Source organism: Lepidochelys olivacea (assembly GCF_965140295.1).
Source record: "Lepidochelys olivacea isolate rLepOli2 genome assembly, chromosome: 1".
Taxonomy (NCBI): domain Eukaryota; kingdom Metazoa; phylum Chordata; order Testudines; family Cheloniidae; genus Lepidochelys; species Lepidochelys olivacea.
Window position 1 is genome coordinate 323,456,700 of NC_140411.1, and position 25,033 is coordinate 323,481,732.

The following is a 25,033-nucleotide window of genomic DNA, read 5'->3' on the forward strand; positions in this document are numbered from 1 at the left end:
CGGAGGCCTGGTGGCAGCCAGGAGATGCTGGGGAAGGGAGCAGGGGCTGCAAATTGGGAGGATTGGACAATGGGAGGGAATTGGAGAGCACAATCACATTTGTGTGCATGCTGAATGCGATTTCAACCTGTAATTGTGTCTGTCTCTCTCCCACACACACCGACGCCAGGAAGGGGAGGTGTAAAAACTACCCAAATCCCTATTTTGTTTTTCAGTCTCATGACTTTGGAGTGCTGACTCCTGAGTTTTAACTCCTCCTGGGTGTGGCGATACTGCCCAAAGCTAATAGAATACCTGCCCCATCTGCATGCAAACACCATAACGTACATAACACTAGAGTGGTCTTTCCCTTGACAGGGTTCAAAGATGGATAAGCTGGTTTCTATGCACACAGCTTCTCCAGGCATAGAAAGTCTGTTCCAAACTGGCAGGCCAGTGGCCTGCAAGTCCCAGTAGAGGACCAGGTCCTCAAAGGAAACCGGTAGGACAGAACGGGGGAGCAACAGGGACTCAAAGGAGAACCCTTGATACTTCCTCCAGCCTGTGCCCTTTGGAGCCCTCTCACCTTTCACTCTCTTGATTACAAAGCCCTACGGTAACTAGCTGCTTTGCCTCCTCCTTGCTCCATATTTGCTGGGCATCACCAGAGGGAGCCTTGAGAGAGAAGCGAGCAGGTGAAATGTTACCTTGCCATTGGTGTAGATCCCCCAGTAAACCCTTGCAGGTAGAAGGGTAAAGTTTGCTCAGTTCTGCAGCTCTGCTCAATAGGTGAGACTTTAGCTGGAGCCGGAACAAGCACACGGGAAACTCTAAAGAGAAAAATCTCAGTGATTTTCAACCTTATCTCCCAATATTGTAATTACAAAGATAGGGGCTTTTAAACAGATAGTGGCTTCTTCTACTGCTCTAAGTATTTGAGCAATTGGTTTTTCAGGCAGCAAACTGAAAAATGTACAGTTGAAAATTAGCTCATGTGATACCATGCATCTTTAAGTGAACAACAATTACAGATACTACCATGTATCCGATTTATATTGAAAATTTACCCCAGAAATTTCTCTGTATTTTGCCATTGGTCCACATTTCAACAAGACAAAAACCAGTTTCTAGTAGAATACTCGCAAATATCAATTAAAATAGCATGTGTTCCTTAAAATCAATAATTTTTCCTAGACTTGGTTGAATTATTCTTTGCAAATATTTATTGCAAATTTAGCCCTTTTTTCCTGGTCACAAATCTTTTGCAAACTGGAAGACTTTTTACACAGGAGACTAATTAATGATGAGTAGGGATCAGTGTATATACTTGTTTCCATGCAAACACAGGTATTTATGCAAACAGCAATCATTCTTGCTACATTCACCTGAACTAAAATCTAAGGTGGGATTTTCCAAAGTACTCAATATCCACCTAACTTCCCTCCCAGAGCAGAGGTAGGTCAGCACTGAACAGTCCCACTCTGAATGTTCACAAATGGGACAGGAGTTTAGAGGGTTGGACAAAGAGAGTTGGACAGTGATTTGGAATTCAAACAAATGTTCCCAAACATAATCTTGCAATATCCAGCATGCTTTAACTTTTCCCCCTCCTTCAAGCACATGTTTGCTGGATGAAACCAAAGATTGCATTTGTATGGAAGGTCTTGTAAAATAGTTTCTCTGTCTGTGCTGGAAAGAGTATACATAATATTATAGACCATACTCTGACCTCAGTTAAACCCAAGTTGTGCAGGACCTTGAAGGCAAGGGTGAAAAGTTTAAACTTGATATGATGAGCAAATATGATCCAGTGGAAAGATCAGAGAGGGCATGATGCTGACAGGGCAAGGAAGATAATTTTAGCAGCTATGATTTGTACAATCTGGAGGGGCTGATATGGAGGCCAGAAAGGAGGAGGTTGCAATAACTAAAGCATGAAATGATTATGGTGTACACACTTATTTTAGCTGGCAGGGCAGGAAGGAATGGATTGTTTAGATGTTGTGAAGATGCACCAAAACGTACTCAGATGTGAAGGGAGAAAGAAGGCAAAGACTAGCAGGGTGACTGACAATGGTTGTAGTGTCCAGAGCACTAGAGAAAGAGTAGTGAAGAAAACATGGGAAGACAAAAAAGCCACTTCTCTTTAGCCATATTCAGTTGAGCTTGCACCAGGCCATCTATGACAATGTATCAGTGACAGTGGAGTTATATCAGACAGAAGATAGGGCAGGATGGAAGGAAAAGTTTGTCAGGTTAGCATGCAGGTAGCAGGTAAAATATGTAAACAGATGAGGTCACCCAAAACCAAAATATAGAGGAGGGAAAATCACAGAGAAAGGGATAACTGGGAAAAAACGGATGTCAAGGGGCTTGGATGAAGGGCACTCCAGTACGCACTGAAGGCTGGAGCCAGAAGGAGAAGATGACAGGGAGAAATTAGAGCTGGTGCAAGAGAAGTCAATAGAGAGAAGTGGGTGAACCCCAGAGGCCAGGTGGCAAGCAGGACACCTTAGGATCAGTAGAGAAGAAAGGGTATGGAAAGAGGCAGTTTGAAAAAAAGTAATGCTATATACCGGGATTGGCAAACTTTTCCGAGGGCCACATCGGATTTTGAAACTTTATGGAGGGCCAGGTAGGGAAGGCTGTGCCTCCGCAAACAGCCTGGCCCCTGCCCCCTATCCGCCCTCTCCCACTTCCCGCCCCCTGACTGTCCCACTCAGATGCCCCGACCCATCCAAACCCACCCTGGTCCTTGTCCCCTGACCACCCCCTCCCAGGTCCCCTGCCCCTAACCACCCCCCAGGACCCCACCCCCATCCAACTCCTCTGCTCTCTGTCCCGACTGCCCCGACCCCAATCCACATCCTCGTCCCTAACCGCCCCCTCAGGACTCCACCCCCATCTAACTCCCCTGCTCCCTGACTGCCCCCTGGAAGCCCCTGTCCCTTATCCAGACCCTCCCTGCCCCCTTACCACACTGCTCAGAGCAGCAGGAGCAGCAGGCCAGAGCGCCGGCGGTGCAGTGAGCTGAGGCTGCAGGGGAGGGGGGACAGCAGGGGAGGGGCTGGGGGCTAGTCTCCCCAGCCGGGAGCTCAGTGGCTGGGTAGGATGGTCCAGCGGGCCATAGTTTGCCCACCTCTGCTATATATGGTCAGTTTTCTCCTAGAAGTGGGCAAGGAAAGTAGAGAAGCTAAGGGAATATTGCACTCTTTATTTAAATCCCAAATAGAGGCATTTACCACTGACTTGATTGTAAACTCAATAGCACAGAGGTAAAGAACATGTAACCAAATAAGGGCAGCTTAGATATCTATAAATGTCCAAAGACAGGGAAGCCTCCAACACGTCATTCAAATACAGAGTAAATCCAGCTTTAAAGAAATCTTTATATTCTCAAACCTACATGTTGAGAATAACTGTCTCCCTAAGACATCCTATTAAGTGCACGTGCACTTAAAAGGCTGCCAGCAACTAGTTGGGGGGATTGTTCACTGACCCTACTTCTGTCATTCAGAAGACAGACGGAATCACTTACAGCTTTAGTAGTTTGTTTATAATGTAGGAAAGACATTTGAATCTCTTAAAGGAACTGGTGGCCTGCTGACAAACTATTTTAGATAGTTATGATTAGCTAACAGGAGCGTTTGTGCATCATAAAGATCCCTGAAAAAGAAAAGGAGTACTTGTGGCACCTTAGAGACTAACCAATTTATTAGAGCATAAGCTTTCGTGAGCTACAGATCCCTGGTGAAGATGCTGTTATTGTCAACCAGACTCCCATCTCTGGCTCTAGAGGTCATTTTAAAGTACCCAAATTCAACTCTGGTGTAAACTAATGTAAAGGCCATGAAGGTTCCCATGAAGCCTATAGGATGCTGCACCACAGGATACCATGGTTTCCTATTTCCCAATTTAAAACACAGAATACATTTATGATGCTGTACAAATAAGACCTGGCATACTTGCTTTCTTCCCAGCCCAGTTAGAGTTGTGTGAATAACCTGTAATAAACAGTTCATTTAATGAATATAATCACTTTCACAGACTGTCAGAACAATCACAATTTTCATGATTTTATTTTAGGAAAGATTGAAAATCACAAGTTTTGTTTACTCAGTAGCTTGCTACTGGAAGTCCAAATTCTGAACATGTTCAACATTTGTTTGCTTCAAACATTTAAGTGTGCATGCCTCAGACTCCGGCATGCCGATTAGAATTCACTTTCTGAGTACTGGTACAAATAAAACTCATTTTGCACAAACACTCATGGAAACACACACAAAGGGGACTTGAGCATGTTCAAAGAAAAAATTTTAGAACTGACAAATTTCAGTCAGGAAATTGCCAGCTGTTTTATTAGAATAAGAAGGTATCCGAATAAGGGAAGCAACATGTACTCATTTAAAAGAAAAATCATGATGGAGTGAAATGCACGAGGAGGATGGTTGTGGCACAGCAACGTGGCTGGACTAGTTAATCTGTGAAGTCTCAAACCTCTGATTTTGTATTTCTAAACCAATCAATTGGCTGCAGAGGCATGTGTCGTCCAACAGGCCATGGAACGGCGCAGTGCTGCTGCACAAGAAGTGCAGGATGTAGTGAACCTGTGAAAAGTCTCTTAACACCATGGACACTAGAAGCATGCTCTGATGGAAGCTTCAACCACAACAGTGCAGGGGGTGAATCAGGTGCAGGAGTGGCCACTGGATCAGTGATTATGGGATTTCCTAGCGCCCCCCCGCCCCTTACACAGGTAGTAGGGTAACTGCAGCCCATGGCACAACCTGACCTGGAAGTGCAATTAGGCCCTGTGGAACTCTCCTGGGAAAAATCCAGCTAGTATGATTATAGTGAGGGACTGGAACTTAGCCTTTAATAAAGGATCAGAACAGAAAAATGTTGTGAATTGTGTTTTGTGAACAGAGTTTTTGGGGGCAGGGGAAGAAAAGGAAAGGAGTGGTGGTAAGGGAGGTGACTTTCCAGAAACTAGGGAAATTTGCATTATGTATGGGTAATATTTATTCCTCATTTACATTTATTTGTGTTAAATGCAATATAATGTAGACACTTCAAATGTTTAGCAAAGTTTTTAAAAAATTCCCCATGTTGTGTTTTATAAATCATTTTGAATTACCATACTTTTAAAAAACAAACATGCATACCAATAGATAGTTACAGTGGGCGGGCTGTGAACTCTTGCCAATTGTAACATTCATGGTGTTTCTTACAGTAAATACAGCCATGTAGAAGGGAATACATCATATTCTCAGGTAAGACCAGAAAATGTTAAGGGCCACCACTGCAAAAAGAATTTGTATAAAAAAAAATCTGAACAGCATGAAGACAGAAAAATGTTTTGGTTTTTTTTTTTAATCTCAAACAAGTTATATGAGCTAATTCAATAATGGTTTGTGGATGTAAAAATTCAAGCAACAGCACATAAAACTGCTACTTATAAAAACCTGTTACCTATTTGATCTTCTTGATGGGGTTATAAACATACCAAAAAAATAATTTTTACTAACCTTAGTCTGTGGACATAAAGAAAGACTAAGTTCGTACTATCTGAAGGATGAAAAGTTGTTAAAAAATACCTGTTAGCACAAAGCATTTGTAGGTTTATTTAAATAAAAATTATAATTTATACAATACTTTTTTTAAACAAACAAGATTCTTAAAAAATGTACAGGCAAATTGTTTCATTATTTCAATTCTTCACACAGTGTAAGTCTTTTGTTGAACAAAAGTTACACTGCCAATGCATAATTATTTACAACTTCAAAATAGACAAACTTCAGACATAAAAACTATTTTAACATCCATTCTATTTCAATGATTAGTAATAGAAATTAAATATCAGCCAAAATTTACAGAATTCGATAAAAACTACCAGTTTTCTTTGCAGGAGTTTAAGTTGCCAAAAAAAAAATGTACACACGTTCACCTCTTAACTCTCACGTAAAATATCTTCTCTCTTGGTCTGCATGGACAGTAATTAGGTTTTGCTGCTGGCTTTTTGTGCAATGTTGCCACTTATAAGTAGCTCATTTATAGTCAATCTGACCTCACAAGAGTGATAAAGTACAGAAAAACATGATGTTGTATCTGAACTTTTCATCAGGAATTTGTATTTAAATGGTCACTGATGAATAATAAATGTGGTAAGTTTTCATCTCCCTTTTTTTCTTGAAAGGAACTCAAACTAACCACTACACTTCTAGGAAAGAAGTTAAACCAATTAAATGTGAATGATCCAACAATAAACCACATACATCAACAGAATTACAACAAATGACAGCAAATGAACAATAGTATGGCAAAAACATCACTTTTTGCTGTCAAAAAGTAACTTTACATTAAGTGGCACCACTCAATCTTGAATCAAAAGAAGACTATACTGCATATTGTATGCAGAAAGGTAAATTTTAAATTATTAACCTCAGTGCAATTACACAAGTAAATTATGTATTTGTCACTGCCTCCCAGCATTTCAGGACCCAGGAGAAACAAAAGTGTAGCAATACTCACAAGTAAGAGCACTGAAGTTATTGTTTAGTGCCTTTAATTATGTAACACGAGAGCAGTTACTCTGCAGTAATTCATATAACCTAATGTAAAGTGAACTTTGCAAAATATATACATGAATCTTTAATCAGTTATATTACACATTTTACTCTTTAAAAAAATCCAGTTCATTTTATTTTTATCAGCATGAACCAATGTTGCATTGTAGTTTGCAATAAGTTTACTGCTTTAACAATTTTTTTTAAAGTACATATTGTTGAAGTGCAGATTAATTTTAAAGGACAAATCAGTATTAGTAGGACGGTTATCTTTGTTGACCAAACTAAAGTTTTAAAAAAGTATATTTTCTGTAGGAGGATTCTAAGTCTGGGAAGATGGCAAATGATTTACTATTTCTTTAAAAATGAGTCTTGTTAATTGTCCTGGCATCATCAACACAACAATATTTTAGTCTTTCAGGTACCAGAATATAGGACAATTTTACATACTAGTCAGTCAGTCGGGGGGGGGGGGGGAGAGGGGGGGGGTTGGGGGTAATAAGTGCAGTTACCAGCAGTTACACTAAAACCACTGCCTTATGATCAGAGTGAAGGTAAAAATTACACGTGAAAATGATACAAAAATAAGAAAAACCACTTGCTCTGTAAAAAATATAATCTTCTGTTTCTTCAAAAAATGACAACCTCACAAACACCCAAGGGATTTTAAGACAAACTGAATGAACTATGAATATGACTAAGTTGTACATAACATTAAGCTATATTAATGCTTATTTATTCGCCACTTATTGTAATTCATCTGCCACTTTGATCCTTAAAGGAGGCTTTATAAAAGTCTAACTATATAATAAATTGCTGTTGTATAAATGACAATTTCTTCTCTTTAAATCAAATTGCTTTTTAAAAAAAATCTTAAAAATTAAAAGTAATAGTTTTACTTAAATATAAGCCTATATATGCCAAATGAATATCTATTTGCCAAATGAAAGTAGCTTCAAAATGGTATTTGGTTAACATCCCTGTTATATAGTGGGTAATTGGATCACCTACCAATTTAAATTATACTCTAAACTTTCAAGGCCCTGGTTCAGGAAAACATCCCTCTTCGTACTGTATTTAAGCATGTGCTGAGGTCCATAATTATTCAGGACATTTGAATACATGATTAAGTGATTTCCTGAACTCAGTGCACGGATATTAATTTTAAATTCTTTAAGATGGATTGTGCTACATATTTATACAGCACAGAGCTTTAACATGAACAACTTTGTGCCTTAAATATTCAATTGAGTGAATCCCAATGCACATGAACTTTAAATACAATATGGAGAAATACTGTCATTAACTATTCATATTAATATTAACATTATCTTCACTGCCACTTCAAATAGGTTTCTACAGTTTCAGAGTGCCATTTTTCCCTGGATCTTTGTATTGTTGTTATCCTTAACTGAATGTAACCCTGGAGTTTGTTTAAAGATCTTCTGTGTAATGATGTCCCATAAAACTTGTTTAAATAGAAAACACATGGCTAAGAAGTGTATTGACTTTAAAATCAACAATTTTTAGATCGGCTAACAGGATTATCTTCTTGATCCGTCTTATGGGAAAGTTTGTGAAATAAAAATACTACTAAATTCAAAAGTGCAGTAGGGAGAAAATATACTGGGGAGCTAGTATACATTCTGCTGTGCCTTTAGGAGAATGCAAATGAAATCCTAAACTCTCAGATGGGCTTTATATTACATGGAATATGCCAAGCTTTCAAAATTTAAAGTAAGACCAATATTATTATATGCGTTGCCCCTCAACAGAGAAAAACTATGGAGAAGGCAGGCACAGTGTCACTGCTCCATTTGACAAAGTCAGGTTCTATTGTTGGAAAAATGGAATACAGAAAGGGGAGATCAAAATAGAATAATTTCTTCTGAAAATAATGTCTTCATTTGTTACATTATCCTGACATTTCTGTTGTAAGGGATTCTCGCAAACCCTCCCCGCCCCCACAATCCCAAATATAAATGAATATATAACATACAAAGCTGATCTCAAGTTTTGCTTGGGTGTAATTATTCCCAACTTCCCCCCGCATCAGAAAAAGATGCTCATTAAATCTTTTTGCATGAACGTACGTGCATCTTGCTACATTATATGTACAAGTACAATTATTGAGCCCTTCCATGACAAATATCAACAGGAATACAAATATATGTTGCCTAACATTTTATGAACAAAGTTTTGATGCCCTCAAAAAACAAGTAGTTCTTTTCTTCCACTTGGGTTGATCAGAAAAGGAAGGTAAGGTTCCAAACATTTCCTTCTGCTTTGTAATGCTGAATTCACTGTACAAGGAATTTGAAACTATGTATGCACCAAAAATTGAATCAGGTCAAACTGTTCAAAAATAAATCTTTTATAATACAGAAATCAGCAAGAAAAATTGCCTTAATATTAATATTCTTACCAGCTAATAGTGATATTTCGTAGGTGGTGATACTGGTTTGATAAAGTACCCAATTCAGTGATTGTTGTACTCAAGAAACATACACCAGACTATTGTAATGTGTTTCTACTCATGCAAAAAAAACAGACAGTGGGCAAAATTAATCCCTGATGATATCAATGGAGGTATCCAAGGGATGAATCTGTCCCAGTGTCTGATATTTAGGCAGTTCTCCAAGTATCGTCCTAGCTTTTAATGTCAGTAAATAAACATTAAAAGTGCTTAATGTGCAAGGCTAATAGTGATGATAGCACTTTCACTGTTTTTTTACAAAAACCTTAAAAACAAACATGAAGGCATATATAAAATACACTTGATTCATGTAACAGATAGACTATAAACCATGTGACAGGAAAAATTATTGCAAAATAGATGAGGATGTTCAATTATTCACTACCAAGTTGTAAAATAAAGTCTCCTCTAGATCGTCTGAAGATAAGATACTAGCTTTCACTGTTCGATGCTGCAGAGATTATTTTCACATACTGGTTGAAAATGGTCTCAAAAGCTTCATCTCTGTGTACCATGGCACCAAACACTAATGGCTACAAGACAAAAACAAAACAAAACAAAAAATGAAACCAAACTATAGGCTAAAGGAAATCAGAAAGTTTCCTGAAGTCTTTAGAAAAAAGTCTGACCAGGTTCTTTCAAATTAACACCCTTCTCCCCCCTTCCTTTTTAATAAGCCTATATTAGATTTTTAGGTTTTTTTGGTCCAGTGAAACAAGCAGGATTCAAATGGAAGTTATAAGGGGCTTTTTCCTAAAAGTTTAAGAATCCGTTCAGTGTTCGATTCCTAAGAAAACCTCCCCCAGGTATTCCATTTCCATCTCCCATTTTCCTCTGCTAGTGCACTGGATCACAACTATCATTTGCACAGAATGTTCATAGATGTTCTGTACCAATTGTTCTTTTTCACTTTCCAACTGTTTGGGACCTATAAAGCCTTCCTGTTAACCAGAGACAGAGCTCTTTTAAGATAGTCTTAGGATTTCTAAAATGGTGCAGTGGCACTGAGTTTTAGATCACTAGATTTCCAATTTAAACATCCTGAGTAATTAGTTGTCTATTAAAATTATCTTTAAAAAAAAATAATTTTCAAATGCATGCCCAGGCTCAGCACACTAACTAGCATATGAATCAGAAGGAATCTCTTTACGAGGAAGTAGTTTGATTAGTTATCAAGGTTCAATAATATTTCCCTGCTTATTAAAATGGCTTTTTGTAAACCTGAAATGCTTATTAAAAACTAGATAACGTTCATGACTTTTTAGTTTATAGGTTCTTGGAAAGTCACAACATGACTGAAGCTGGAAAACTTGGTGGATTTCAGCCACGCTTTGGAGGACCTGTCAAAATCATATTGGCCTTCAAACTACCCCAATTATACTACTCTTCAGGTGCATTGTGGACACTGTTACCCCAAGGCACTATATACAGAGAATGTGGCCTCCAGTTTCTAACATGTTTGCAGCAGTGTTACTAACAGCTCCTATGGTTGCCATGAAGAAGGTTGGTAAGAAAATGGTCAATTTAAGTTTGGAGTAAGAAAGCTGTGGGCACCACAGGTGAGGGGATGAAGTAAATCCATTTTAAAACAATGTCAACTATACTATATAATAGATATATTCAGCTTCCAAAATATATTAACCTGAATAAAACATAGCAGAGTGAGAGCAAAAAATTTAAACGCGCAACCCCCCCCCGACACAAGCTATAAAGAAATGGAGGGCATTTATGTTGCTATTAAAACAGAATAGGATCCCTGATCACTTGAGGGTGCAGTGCAGCAACACAGACAGAGCAGGCTACTTACTTTTTGTGTAGCTGGCGTTGATACTGCAATACCCATCCCTGATCCTGGGAGAACAGAGAGCACTTTGTACTACAAAAAAACAAACGAAGATACTTTACAGGCTGAACAATTACAAAGGGGCATGAAAGAGAATGTGATGTAACCGGTCTACTGTGGATCCTCCCACCCACCTCTGAAGCTTGCCTAAAAGCTGCCTACTTATACTGTTTAAAAGTGTCTATACTGTTTAAAGTGTCAGATGTGGCTGGTATATTTGGCTTAAGTTGGTCCTAACTTAAGCCAAATATATCAATGCAATAAGTTTTCCTTGTACTTTTAACATGTTTGTGCACAGCTTGTTCTAAGATCATTTGTGGAGGTCTGCCTCGGCAAGTGCATTAAGGAGTTCACAGACTGATATGATTAAGGTGAAATATAGATAAGTGACAATTCAGAGGTACGGGAATCATGGCAGGAATCATAGCTTCCTATTGGGCTAAAGAACTCTCATCACGTGAATGCAGTACACTGAAAATCCAACAATGTACTGTACGCTGCCTCTCGTAAGTACTGTAGCAAGAGTGGACCGCTTGAATAGAAACCAAAGCCAAGCAAAAGGAAGTGCCAACAATAATATTCAAGAATGTAAGTTTCTTCTGTGGCATGTTTTTTGTGGGATTGTTCAGTTTTCAGTCTCTTATTCCCTACCACCTAAAGGCCCCACATGAGATTAAACCCTCATTCCTAATGACGAGAGCTGGAGAGCATCTTTGTCACTGTTGGATCAGTATGAAAGAGGGCAGAGGAGAGAGATTACTGGGTTTAAGAAACAGGATTTAAGGAAGTATTTAAAGTAGAGGAAAAGAATACTTAGACAAAATACTGGAGATAGCTGTATGTATGAGAGGCTGGACAAAGATTTGAAATCAAGGGGGAGAAGGGTACGGAGCCGCATTCTGGATGGGGTGGAAGGGGTGAAGCGAGAATCAGGATACAGTAATCCATAGGACAGGGATTTGGCGTGGATCACGATTTTAAGAGAGCAGGAAAAGGGTAAAATTTTGGTGACAAAGTTACTGTGATGACATACTAAGAGACAGAAGAGAGAGTCAAGCATAACAGAGGCTGAGAGTTTGAGATGGAAAGGTTAGTTCACCTCTCAGTAGCGATAAAGAGGCCTCAGGAGGAAAGAAGTTCAATTCTGGAGGGACAGATTGAGAAGGAAGTGAAAGGTAACCTGGGTATATCCCACCTAATCAATTCCCTGCCATTTCAGGGGCCACATGGGGACACCTCAGTCTCTCCTGTTCTCTGGTACACAAAAATTTACTTTCCCAAAGTAAAAAATGTACTTTCCCAAAGATTGAAATGCTTTAGTTTAACCCAAGTTATTAGGCGCAAAACAGGGGATGAAATTTAATGGCCCGTGATATATAAAGGGTCTGACTAGTTGATCTAATTGTCACTTCTGGCCTTTAATTCCATGAAATCAAATAGGGAGGAATGAGGATTTCAGGAAACTGAACTAGAAGAACCCAGTTTCCAACTTAGTTTTATATTATAATCAGTCTTCAATAGGAAAAAGACTATTACCAGAGGTATCACCAGAAAAGAACCCTAATGTTTGCATTTGAACTATTATGAGTTCAAAGCACGCCATATAGTCCTGTAAACATCTTTTGCTGGAAGACTCAAGTTGCTTTGCATTATTTCACATTCACCCCAATTTTGCATTAGGAAAACCCCAACGTTCAGTTAAATAGTTCTATGAATTTGTCACCTTTGCTCAGATGATTGCATATCTACTTGCATTATAAAATCTAAAACCCCACCGCCTGATTCTTAAATATACACTCCTTGAAAACAAAGTAAAATTAGCAATGGAACAGAAAAAGTGAACTTCCCAAATTACTATACACTCAACAAAACAGAGACATACCTTCTGAATATCTGTTATCTCCGTTAGTTTAATAACTTTATTTCTCTTAGAAGAGCCAGATTTGGAGCTTTCAAAGCACAAGTAACTGAAGACAAAGGGGGGGAAAAGTGTTTATTTGGTACAATAATCTGAAAACCAAAACTCTTAAAATTCTGCCTTCTTCCAAAGAGCTTTGAAATTCTCTAAATTCAAAACAGCTTTGCAAGGAATTGTGTGAAAAACGTAATTTCCAATTATGATTTTACGTTAAATCAAAAACTTTCATAAATTCCATCAGTTGAACATCTAATTCCTCTGAAGGATCAGTAATCTATTGTATGCACAAATATTTCATACTCATATTCTTACAGTGAAAGTCTATGTAATGAGAACAAACATACAAATCTTAAATGACAGCAAAAGTAGGCCACTGTACTGAAAGTTAAAAAAACCCACCAAATCCATATAACCTCCTCCCCTTCCAAGTGAAAACTAATGAAAAGTTGGACTTAGCTGCACACTACTGTAATGCAGACAAACCTGAAGATATGCTAAAATAATGCTTGAAATTCTAGATGTTAGAAGAATTATTTCCATCACTAGAGGGCACAGTATACAGATAACCTAGGTTTAGTTCCACGAGGTTCTAATACACTGAAGGAATTTCAGTTTAAGATCCCAAACAGCATTGGTAATACCCATTCAGTGTGTGAAGAGAAAACGGTTTTGATTTTGAAACCAAAACTTAACTTACTCAACTGTGTTTTTTGTTTTTAAAGAAGCCATACATTCATTTTTAACGGGGTTTACACAGCACTCAAAATACACAGCAAAATACAGAACATTTGGTAAACTATAATGAGCAACCATTTGTACCGCACTTAATAAAAGTAGCTAGTGCTTTAAATTTTCATAATTTAGTTGTCCCGTTCACCGTAACAAGCGCTAACATACTAAACACTGATGCTACGGTTTCCTCATCTACAAACATTTCGGACACCTAATGCATTTGTTAAATCCTACCATGCTCCAATTTCCAACTGTCCTTACCCTGTACAGTTTCTCTGTATGTTTAGTATTATGAAAAAACATTGTATATCCAAATGTCAGGAGGCTAGGTAGTTTAAAGCTTTTCCTATAGGATTACATTTAAATTTGCATTTCATTGTTTAACTCTATTTACAAAAGAAAATGAGTTCCCAATAAGTTTGTTCCCCTGTCCTCCCATCCCAAACAATGTACTGCCAAGTGCCAATGACTTACTTTTCTGTAACATAAAGAACCCCATTCCTAATGTAGTCCGTGGGCATCTTCTTGTCTCTGTTAATCAAGCAGCAGCGCCAACCATTTTCACATACTACCAGAAAATACAACACACAAAATCAAATGTGTCAAGGAAAGAGTTTTAGGACAGAAAGAAAGATACAAGTTTTAAAATCAGAGAGATGGCTCCCCATCAATTAGACAGTTCTCCTATAAAAAGCAGCATATTCTACAAATGAAGCTTCATGTATGTGGTGATTGCAAAGCTTTTGCTCTATAGCAAACGTGAAAATCTTTGTTTCAAAGAATGGGTTAAATTACTTCCTCTGAGTTGACTAAGCATCTTTTGTGGTAATACAAATTTGACAGGGGGGAAGAGTGAGCACTGGGTTCTTTCAGAGAATCTTATGGATAAAAGATTAACTTGATCTCCCGTCTATACCAGTTTAGAGTAGATATTATTACAATACAGTTCATTTCTAAATAGTGCTGGGATATGCAGACAAGGGCCCAGACTTCAAATTACATGTCTGACTAATTTAAAAGAGTTAATTTTTCCCACGACTGTAACCTTAATATCTGTACAAATACCTGCCAAAGGACGCTCATTTTCTGATAGGTTAAAGACTTCATAGAAATTGCCTCTTTTGGTGGTATGAAAACGACTACTGTCTTCATCTTTGTTTATTCCAGCTGGGGCACCTGAGCCCACATAACTTCTCGATGATGCTGTTTGAACCTGCAGGGAAATAAATTGGATTAATTTGAACAGCAATATTTAATTGCACTCTTTAAATGATTAGTTAATTATTAATTTTAACTTTCATTTAAAATCAAATTTAAAAGGATAGCTAAAAATAACCTTGAATAGCATTCTTGCTGTCTCCAGCACAAATTGGACTTGGTACAATACCATAGTATTCTTGCTATACCATAATGCACTAATATCCCATCTGAAGATAATTTTTAAGGGGTGTTGGTTCACTGCAATTTTATTCTTTAGACAGATGCTGTCTCATGCCTCCAAAAAACATTCTGCAAGAGGCATCTGTATTTAAATACAGTCTCTGCACACCAAGGAGTGTGATTAGATGTTGATATGTCACTGCACACAACCCAAATTAATTTGCTAGGAGGGACTTCCCCACGCCCAGTTAATATATAACCAGTAGCAGTATTTAAGATTTGTCTTCGAGACATAAAAACCAAACCCAGAACACTCAGTCTAAATAAAGAACAAAAAAAGCAAACATTAAAAGCACACACAAAATAGCATTGGCTCATTATGAACACAAATGCCCAAATTGAAAGCAAGTTTTCCACACTAAGATCCATACCTTTTCATGCCCTGACAGCTAGCAGGAAAAGAAACAACAAACACAAATGTGACAGTGACAAAAGAAAAAAAGTGAAATCTATTTAACAGTATCATATACAGAATAAAACATAAATTGAATGAAGCTGCAAGATCTTACTCACATACCAAGAAATTGCACACAATGAATGCAATTTAAAACAAGTTATCAGTGGTTAGAGCACACCATTTTAATTTATTCATATTATCTTAGGGTGGGCTGGCCTTCCAACTTTGGAAGCTGATCTGAATTTCCCAGGCTAACACTCTTAAAACTGGCATGGTTATTATTGAACACTGATGATAGGAATGGAGATTTCTCAAACATCATGTTCTAAAGCAAAATCAACTTTCAAACAAAGCTCTTAAGTCATTGGATGCTGCCCCATAATAAAGGGCGAGATCCACAAAGCGACTTAGGCAGCTAACAGCCACTTCAGGCACCTAAATCCAACATTTAGGTACCCCCTTTGATCCTTGAAGCCCCTACTCAGCTGTTGCCTAACCCTAGTAGGCATCTGCAAAACTGCTTAAGTCCTGATGCCGCCGAACTGCTCTGAATCCTAGTCCAGGTGGGATTCTCAAACGAGGCATTCCCTCTCCTAGTTATCTGCAGAACCCAATCCAAGGGGCCTGCTCAGAGCACAGGCCATACACAAAAGACAGCCGGGGATGCACATATCGGGAATTTTTGTGGCTAGCTGCGGGGTTCATGATTAATATCCAGTAGCCCAATGGTTTGGAGTACTCGCCCAGCATACGGAACACAAGTTCAAATCCCCACTCAGTCAGATTTGGAGCAAGAAATTGAACCTGACTCTCCCACATCCTAGGTGAGAACTCTAACCACTAGGCTACTGGCTACAGGGGACCTCTCTCTCATTTTTTGCCAGAAAGGGCTGACCTGGCTTAGGTGCCTAACTCAAGGAGAGGATTCATAGCTGGGAATCCCGAGCGCAGGGAGTCATAGAATCATAGAATATTAGGGTTGGAAGAGATCTCAGGAGGTCATCTAGTCCAATCCCCTGCTCAAAGGAGGACCAACACCAACTAAATCATCCCAGCCAAGGCCTTCTCAAGCCGGGCCTTAAAAACCTCTAAGGATGGAGGTTCCACCACCTCCCTAGTGAAATAGTGTTTCCTAATATCCAACCTAGACGTCCCACGCTGCAATTTGAGACCATTCCTTCTTATTCTGTCATCTGCCACAACTGAGAACAGCCTAGCTCCATCCTCTTTGGAACCCCCCTTCAGGTAGTTGAAGGCTGCTATCAAATCCCCCCCCCCACTCTTCTCTTCTGTACACTAACCCCAGTTCCCTCAGCCTCTCCTTGTAAGTTATGTGCCTCAACTCCCTAATAATTTTCGTTGCCCTCCACTGGACTCTCTCCAATTTGTCCACATCCCATCTGTAGTGGGAGGACCAAAAATGGACAATACTCCAGGTGTAGCCTCACCAGTGTCAAATAGAGGGGAATAATCACTTCCCTCGATCTGCTGGCAATACTCCTACTAATACAGTCCAACATGCCATTGGCCTTCTTGGCAACGAGAGCACACTGCAGACTCATATCCAGCTTCTCGTCCACTGTAATCCCCAGGTCATAGAATCATAGAATATCAGGGTTGGAAGGGACCCCAGAAGGTCATCTAGTCCAACCCCCTGCTCAAAGCAGGACCAATTCCCAGTTAAATCATCCCAGCCAGGGCTTTGTCAAGCCTGACCTTAAAAACCTCTAAGGAAGGAGATTCTACCACCTCCCTAGGTAACGCATTCTAGTGTTTCACCACCCTCTTAGTGAAAAAGTTTTTTCCTAATATCCAATCTAAACCTCCCCCACTGCAACTTGAGACCATTACTCCTCGTTCTGTCATCTGCTACCATTGAGAACAGTCTAGAGCCATCCTCTTTGGAACCCCCTTTCAGGTAGTTGAAAGCAGCTATCAAATCCCCCCTCATTCTCCTCTTCTGCAGGCTAAACAATCCCAGCTCCCTCAGCCTCTCCTCATAAGTCATGTGTTCCAGTCCCCTAATCATTTTTGTTGCCCTTCGCTGGACTCTCTCCAATTTATCCACATCCTTCTTGAAGTGTGGGGCCCAAAACTGGACACAGTACTCCAGATGAGGCCTCACTAATGTCGAATAGAGGGGAACGATCACGTCCCTCGATCTGCTCGCTATGCCCCTACTTATACATCCCAAAATGCCACTGGCCTTCTTGGCAACAAGGGCACACTGCTGACTCATATCCAGCTTCTCGTCCACTGTCACCCCTAGGTCCTTTTCCGCAGAACTGCTGCCTAGCCATTCGGTCCCTAGTCTGTAGCTGTGCATTGGGTTCTTCCGTCCTAAGTGCAGGACCCTGCACTTATCCTTATTGAACCTCATCAGATTCCTTTTGGCCCAATCTTCCAATTGGTCTAGGTCCTTCTGTATCCTATCCCTCCCCTCCAGCGTATCTACCACTCCTCCCAGTTTAGTATCATCCGCAAATTTGCTGAGAGTGCAATCCACACCATCCTCCAGATCATTTATGAAGATATTGAATAAAACCGGCCCCAGGACCGACCCTTGGGGCACTCCACTTGATACCGGCTGCCAACTAGACATGGAGCCATTGATCACTACCCGTTGAGCCCGACAATCTAGCCAGCTTTCTACCCACCTTATAGTGCATTCATCCAGCCCATACTTCCTTAACTTGCTGACAAGAATACTATGGGAGACCGTGTCAAAAGCTTTGCTAAAGTCAAGAAACAATACATCCACTGCTTTCCCTTCATCCACAGAACCAGTAATCTCATCATAAAAGGCGATTAGATTAGTCAGGCATGACCTTCCCTTGGTGAATCCATGCTGGCTGTTCCTGATCACTTTCCTCTCATGCAAGTGCTTCAGGATTGATTCTTTGAGGACCTGCTCCATGATTTTTCCAGGGACTGAGGTGAGGCTGACTGGCCTGTAGTTCCCAGGATCTTCCTTCTTGCCTTTTTTAAAGATTGGCACTACATTAGCCTTTTTCCAGTCATCCGGGACTTCCCCGGTTCGCCACGAGTTTTCAAAGATAATGGCCAGTGGCTCTGCAATCACAGCCGCCAATTCCTTCAGCACTCTCGGATGCAACTCGTCCGGCCCCATGGACTTGTGCACGTCCAGCTTTTCTAAATAGTCCCTAACCGCCTCTATCTCCACAGAGGGCTGGCCATCTCTTCCGCATTTTGTGATGCCCAGCGCAGCAGTCTGGGAGCTGACCTTGTTAGTGAAAACAGAGGCAAAAAAAGCATTGAGTACATTAGCTTTTTCCACATCCTCTGTCACTAGGTTGCCTCCCTCATTCAGTAAGGGGCCCACACATTCCTTGGCTTTCTTCTTGTTGCCAACATACCTGAAGAAACCCTTCTTGTTACTCTTGACATCTCTGGCTAGCTGCAGCTCCAGGTGCGATTTGGCCCTCCTGATAACATTCCTACATGCCCGAGCAATATTTTTATACTCTTCCCTGGTCATATGTCCAACCTTCCACTTCTTGTAAGCTTCTTTTTTATGTTTAAGATCCGCTAGGATTTCACCATTAAGCCAAGCTGGTCGCCTGCCATATTTACTATTCTTTCGACTCATCGGGATGGTTTGTCCCTGTAACCTCAACAGGGATTCCTTGAAATACAGGTCCTTTTCTGCAGAACTGCTGCTTAGCCAGTTGGTCCCCAGCCTATAGCAGGGATTCTTCCTTCCTAAGTGCAGGACTCTGTACTTGTCCTTGTTGAACCTCATCAAATTTCTTTTGGCCCAATCCTCCAATTTGTCTAGGTCACTCTGGACCCTATCCCTACCCTCCAGTCTATCTACCTCTCCCCGCAGTTTAGTGTCATCTGCGAACTTGCTAAGGGTGCAATTCATCCCATCATCCAGATCATTAACAAAGATGTTGAAAAAAAACGGCCCCAGAACTGACCCCTGGGGCACTCCGCTTGATACCGGCTGCCAACTAGACATCGAGCCGTTGATCACCACCCGTTGAGCCCAACGATTTACCCAGCTTTCTATCCACCAGTCATCTCCCTCTGCCTCAGAGTTAGGTGCCTAGCTCCCTTTGAGGGTGCGATTTGGCATTTCCTACAAGCTAGCTTTGGTGGCTCCCCGCTCAGTTTTCTGACTTCTGAGAATCCCCTTCTCGAGTGTGTGATTCTTCCCATACATTGTAAAGGGAGCTCAGGCACCTAAGTAAGTGCTCTGACTTCTGTCTGCAAGCAGGGCACCTAAGAATTAGGCATTGCAAGTCTTGTGGCGCTTTGTGGATCTAGCCCAAAGCCTGAATTCTGACAAGGCAGCACAAACACAGCTGAATTTGGAAAGCTTTCTTGCACTTTATTTTCTTATGTCTTGACTGGTAGCACAATGCACAGTTCTACAGGCTGGCATTTCTCACAGAAATTACACATGAAGGGCTCCATTCTCATTCTCATCACCCACATGCATCACCAGCTGAGTAATGCACACATGCCCGACATGTGGGTGCAGGATTGAGCCCTTAATCTATAAAGAGACAATCCTGGGAAGAGTTGACTACCCTCTGCTGCTTCTGATTTCTCTGTAAGTTCATGGTACTCTCAGTATTGAGCCCTACAAGATGAAAAAATTCAAAACGAATGACATCTGTGCACTGAAACTGAATCAAGTTTTACAAAACAGCTAAGCAGACATGGGCTATTTATCATCTTGCCTTTAGGGTTATTGTAGTACAAGGATGCCTCAGTGGAAAAGGATAGGAAAGAATAAAAAAGCAGTAAAGTGCAAGTCTCTCACTCGTAGTACATGGACTGTATTATATCCTCATTCTCAGCCCCTTGAGCAAGCAGCTGGTTTAATGTTAGCACTACTTTTAAACAGAGCATGAGTCCTCCTGTCAGAGATTCAGAAAAGTCTTGAGTCATGAACATTTTATCCCCAGTTAAGGATTGTGTGGAGGGTAGATGGGTTTGGGATAAAGTTGGCTACCATTTTTGGTTTCATTCAGTAATTTTACAGATTGGATCCATAGCCAGGTTTGTTAAACCTGACAATGACTTTCTCTACGAGTGCTAGTGGTTAATTTAGAAACCAGACACTATCAAAGTGGGGAAAGCGGGGGGCAGGGGAGGAATCACATCTATTGGAAAATATTGTACTTTTAGAAAACTAGTATTTTAAAAATCTTTCAGATAACAAAAGAGATAATACTGTTCTTTAAAGGTTGATTATAGTCCTATAAATCAGTGGTTCTCAAACTGTGGTCCGTGGATGCCTGAGGGTCCGTAGATTATGCTTAAGGGGTCAGTGAAAGGTTGTCATTACCATAGAAAAGTGATTTTCAGACTGTGGTCCGCAGACCCGGAGGTCCGCAAACTATGTCTACGATTTCCAAAGGGGTGTTACCTCCATTTGAAATTTTTTAGGGGTCTGCAAATGAAAACAGGTTGAGAACCACTGCTATAAATGATTGTCAGAGTACTCAGATATTACGGTAAGGGGCACTATACAAAATTCTAAGATAAAATTCTATTTCCATCTAGCTCTATTTCACGTAAGCATTCCTTGTAAGTACATCTTCAGCAAAGTTTTACTGAGCTTGGCAGTGTTCACAACAAGTATGTGGAAAAGCATGTTGCATTCCAACTTGCTTCATGAATCAGCAAAGTTATTGTTTCTTATTCCAAGAACTGTACTGCTAGTAATTATGTACAAAGCAGAATAAGATTGCAGTTTATATTAATGGTACATGTATCAATAGTTTATAAAAGAGTTAATAATGTTTTAATAAATGGTTAATCAATTGTTAAAGCCCAAAATGTTGAAGGCTCTTTATGACCATGGGTTTATACTCATCTACCATGTTTTTTACTGAAGAACTTATAACCATCTCTATAAGACATACTAGTTATATCTAGCATTCTTACAACCATCTATTAATCATTTATTAAACTACACTATTAAACTTAAACTATTTATTATCCCATGTGTACTTTTAAGTGTCACAGTGATTCTTTATCTAGGTAACCCAAATAGCACATGGTAAATAGGCCTAATGGCCTGTGATGGGATGTTAGATGGGGTGGGATCTGAGTTACCCAGGAAAGAATTTTCTGTAGTATCTGGCAGGTGAATCTTGCCCCTATACTCAGGGTTTAGCTGATCGCCATGTTTGGGGTCGGGAAGGAATTTTCCTCCAGGGCAGATTGGAAGAGGCCCTGGAGGTTTTTCGCCTTCCTCTGTAGCATGGGGCATGGGTCACTTGCTGGAGGATTCTCTTCTCCTTGAAATCTTTAAACTACGATTTGAGGACTTCAATAGCTCAGACATAGATGAGAGGTTTTTCGCAGGAGTGGATGGGTGAAGTTCTGTGGCCTGTGTTGTGCAGGAGCTCAAACTAGATGATCATAATGGTCCCTTCTGACCCTAGTATCTATGAAATAGCACATTGAGTATTCACTTCTGGCATATGGAAAAAAACCCTTGTTTTTACTTGTGATGTAAGCAAATTTCTTATAAAAATACAGATTAATATGGATACCTATATGTTATTTTTAGTAATTTTTCTGGTTATAAACATTAGAACCCCCAAACCCTCCACCCTTTTTTTTGGTTTTAACTAAAAGAAAATTCTTTGTCCACAAAAAAGCAAGTCACTTTATGAATATTGGGACCCTGGATTTAAAAATAAAGACACGTCAGACCGCCATTGAAGTATGAACGCTGAAATTAGGTGTAACAATTACCTACCCCTCCCTCAATGTGCTCTAGTCACTGGGGGGTGGGGGGGGCGGAGAAAAAAAAAGAGAAAAAAAAGAAGTGGACTTTGCCTGATATGTAAAAACATGAAACTTTACTTACCCGTCTTGACACTGTAGCATTAGACCTTTCTTTGAGTTGAGGATCTGTAGGCAAATTTGTCCAGATGATATAAGGAGTATCATACTTAGCTCGAAGTCTTGGGCATCGTTTGAAGATAAAATCAATAAGGAAAAACTTAATTCCAGCATAAAGTCCTGAACAATTGAAAAAAATCTGTTTTTAGCAAACACAGTAACTGGCATTAAGATTGTCAGATTTTCCATCACTTTTCCATAAAGTCCATCTATAAACCATATTTTTGCAATTATATTTCTAATCGATGTTGTATAAAAAATATAGCACACCCACATACACACTTTCATCTCACAAAAGTAATTTAAGTGGAGAACGTGGGAGCTACAACTGCAAGATCTCTGCAGCTATAATTTTGGTTTCTTTGCATAAGTTTAGTATTTAATGCTGAGAAGCGTTAAAAAAAATTCAAACATCCATCTGCTGTTTTCAGAACAAAACCGAGAAACATGAGAGATGCCCTTTTGCCTATTTTTCTATTAAAACAGTAATCCCCTATAATAATCTAAATAGTAACAGAGAGCTCTTGGACAGCTGATTATGTCCTTTTATCTTACACAAAAGTTCCTCTTCCTTTATGCTAGGTTACTGAACATATTTCAAACCTCTAATCTCTTAACAGAGACTAATGATTTTAAAAGGAGTCTTCAGAGTGAGTGAAATCTCATTCTGAAAGCCAATGGAAAAAAAATTCCAGCCAGTCAATTCAATCAGCATATAAAGTGACCCAATATGTGTAGTAGGTGTTTAATCTAATGCAGCAATGTAAAGTCAATGCCACATTTAAAATATTACCTACAGTTTAAGAACTGCACACGACAGTCACAAGCTTCATTACAGATACATGGTAGCAGGGGTGCTGGAACAATTTGTATAGTGGGGGAGCTGAGAGGCAGTGAACCAAACTGTAAACCCTGTACATAACGGAAACCACTTCAAGCTGGGGGGTGTGGTAGCACCCCTAACACTCCTAATTCCAGCACCTGTGCATGGTGGGCACTCCTAATTCGTAGGGCATGGTTACATGTTACACAGAAGAGGCTTTTCTCTCCTGATTTCTCATTTCAAAAACACCCCACCTCTCCCCCCCATACTTCAGGAGCTTAGTATACTGAACGCAGCAGCCAAAAAGCATCCTTGGCCACTGCTCACACAGCTTTCCTTCCTATTCAAAACCCCTACTGACTACCCCTGGCCAAACCAATCAAATATAAAGAGGGACAAATGTAAAGGGACAACTTTGCCCCTACTGTTATTGTCCAATATGTCCTCGTTCTACCAACGAGGTCACTGCTCTTTTTTTTCCCAAATATTCTCAGCTTCATGACTTCTTCCCTGCTGCCCGCCATGCCTCACACTTACATCCCAAGTTGCCACAGATTTTCAGGAAGTGTGTAAAACAGAGAGGCCTTCAAACTCTAGCCCAGTGTTTTTCAAACCGTGGGTCGCGACCGAGTACTGGGTTGCCTTGCTCTGGTCAGCACCGCTGACTGCAACGTTAAAAGTCCCATCAGCGGTGCTGCCCAGCTAAGGCAGCCTACCTTTTCTGACACCGCGCTGCACCCCAGAAACGGCCAGCAGCGGGTCTGGCTTCTAGGTGGGAGGCCATGGGGCTCCGCGTGCTGCCCCCGCCCTGAGCACTGGCTCCTCACTCCCATTGGCTGGAAACTGGCCAATGGGAGCTGGGGGTGGGGGAGGAAACAGTGCCTACAGGAGAGAGTCACGCTTCTGCCTAGGAGCCGGATCTGTTGCTGACTGCTTCCAGGATGCAGCACAGTCCGCGGTGCCAGGAGAGGAGGGAAGCCTGCCTGTGCACACCGGCTGCACCACTGACCTGGAGCTGCTGGAGGTAAGTCCGCGCCCCAACCCCACGTCCCAATCCCCTGCTCCAGGCCTGAGCCCCCAAACCTGGAGTCCTTTCCTGCACCCCAAACTCCTCACCCTTGGCCCCACCCCAGAGCCTTCACCCCTAGCTCAGAGCCCCTGACCCCCCTCCTGTACCCCAACTACCTGCCTCAGCCCTAAGCCCCCCCAAACCCAGAAGCCCTTCCTGCATCCCAACCCCTCCATCCCTGGTCCCACCCCAGAGCCTGCACCCCCAGCCCAGAGCCCTAACCCCCTCCTGCACCCCAACCCCCAGCCCTGAGCCCCTCCCCCAGAAACCCCTCATACCCAGCTCTGCTGGGTCACGGGCATCAGCAATTTTCTTCAACTGGGTCCCCAGAAAAAGAGTTTGAAAACCATTGCTCTAACCCATGTCAATAGCATATCATCACCATGCCTATTTTGTACAACATCCCCCACTTCTCAAAGTTACCATTCAGTAGCTCTCCTGGTACATTGTCTATTCTGTCTTCTAGACTGTGTGCCTCATGGGGCAGGGACTGTGCCTTTATTCTGTGTATCTTACACAGTGCCAAGAACAATGCTGATGCTTTAGTAAATATGGTGCTTTAATGTATGGACTTAAGTTTTGAAGGAAGGATGACATTATCAAAACATTTTCTTCTTAAACTGGATGGTATTTCAAGAAACAAATTCTAAAATGTAAAGAGCTACATCTATCCTATGATATAAACATCATATATGTAATTTTTACCCATTGCAAGCCCTATAATCCTGTAGGGAAAGAAGCAGGATGCAATAAAAGCTGCCCATAGAACAATATATAGCTTCTGTGTTATTTCTGGCTGGACCCACATGAACAAGCTGTAAAAACAAAACAGAAATAATTGTTACAGCATTTTGTTTTCAGCTGGTCAGAGGTTGTTCAAATGGTTTATTTAGGAG

The 25,033-nt window shown here is 40.6% G+C and overlaps 1 protein-coding gene across 2 annotated transcripts in view; it reads right to left on the bottom strand.

Annotated features, from left to right (window-relative positions):
- Window positions 1-5,673: 5,673 nt before the first annotated feature.
- Window positions 5,674-25,033, bottom strand: part of GRAMD4 (GRAM domain containing 4) — a 148,953-nt gene continuing 129,593 nt past the window's right edge. The window contains exons 13-20 of one of the 2 annotated variants that reach the window (XM_084617397.1): window positions 24,843-24,952; window positions 22,211-22,365; window positions 15,326-15,343; window positions 14,580-14,727; window positions 13,989-14,082; window positions 12,747-12,831; window positions 10,829-10,897; window positions 5,674-9,554 (exon numbers count right to left, since the gene is read on the bottom strand). In XM_084617397.1, the coding sequence (XP_084473523.1) occupies window positions 9,453-9,554; window positions 10,829-10,897; window positions 12,747-12,831; window positions 13,989-14,082; window positions 14,580-14,727; window positions 15,326-15,343; window positions 22,211-22,365; window positions 24,843-24,952 (781 nt within the window). In that variant the 3' untranslated portion in view covers window positions 5,674-9,452. The remainder of the gene's footprint in view (window positions 9,555-10,828; window positions 10,898-12,746; window positions 12,832-13,988; window positions 14,083-14,579; window positions 14,728-15,325; window positions 15,344-22,210; window positions 22,366-24,842; window positions 24,953-25,033) is intronic. The other variant, XM_084617398.1, reaches the window with a different exon arrangement.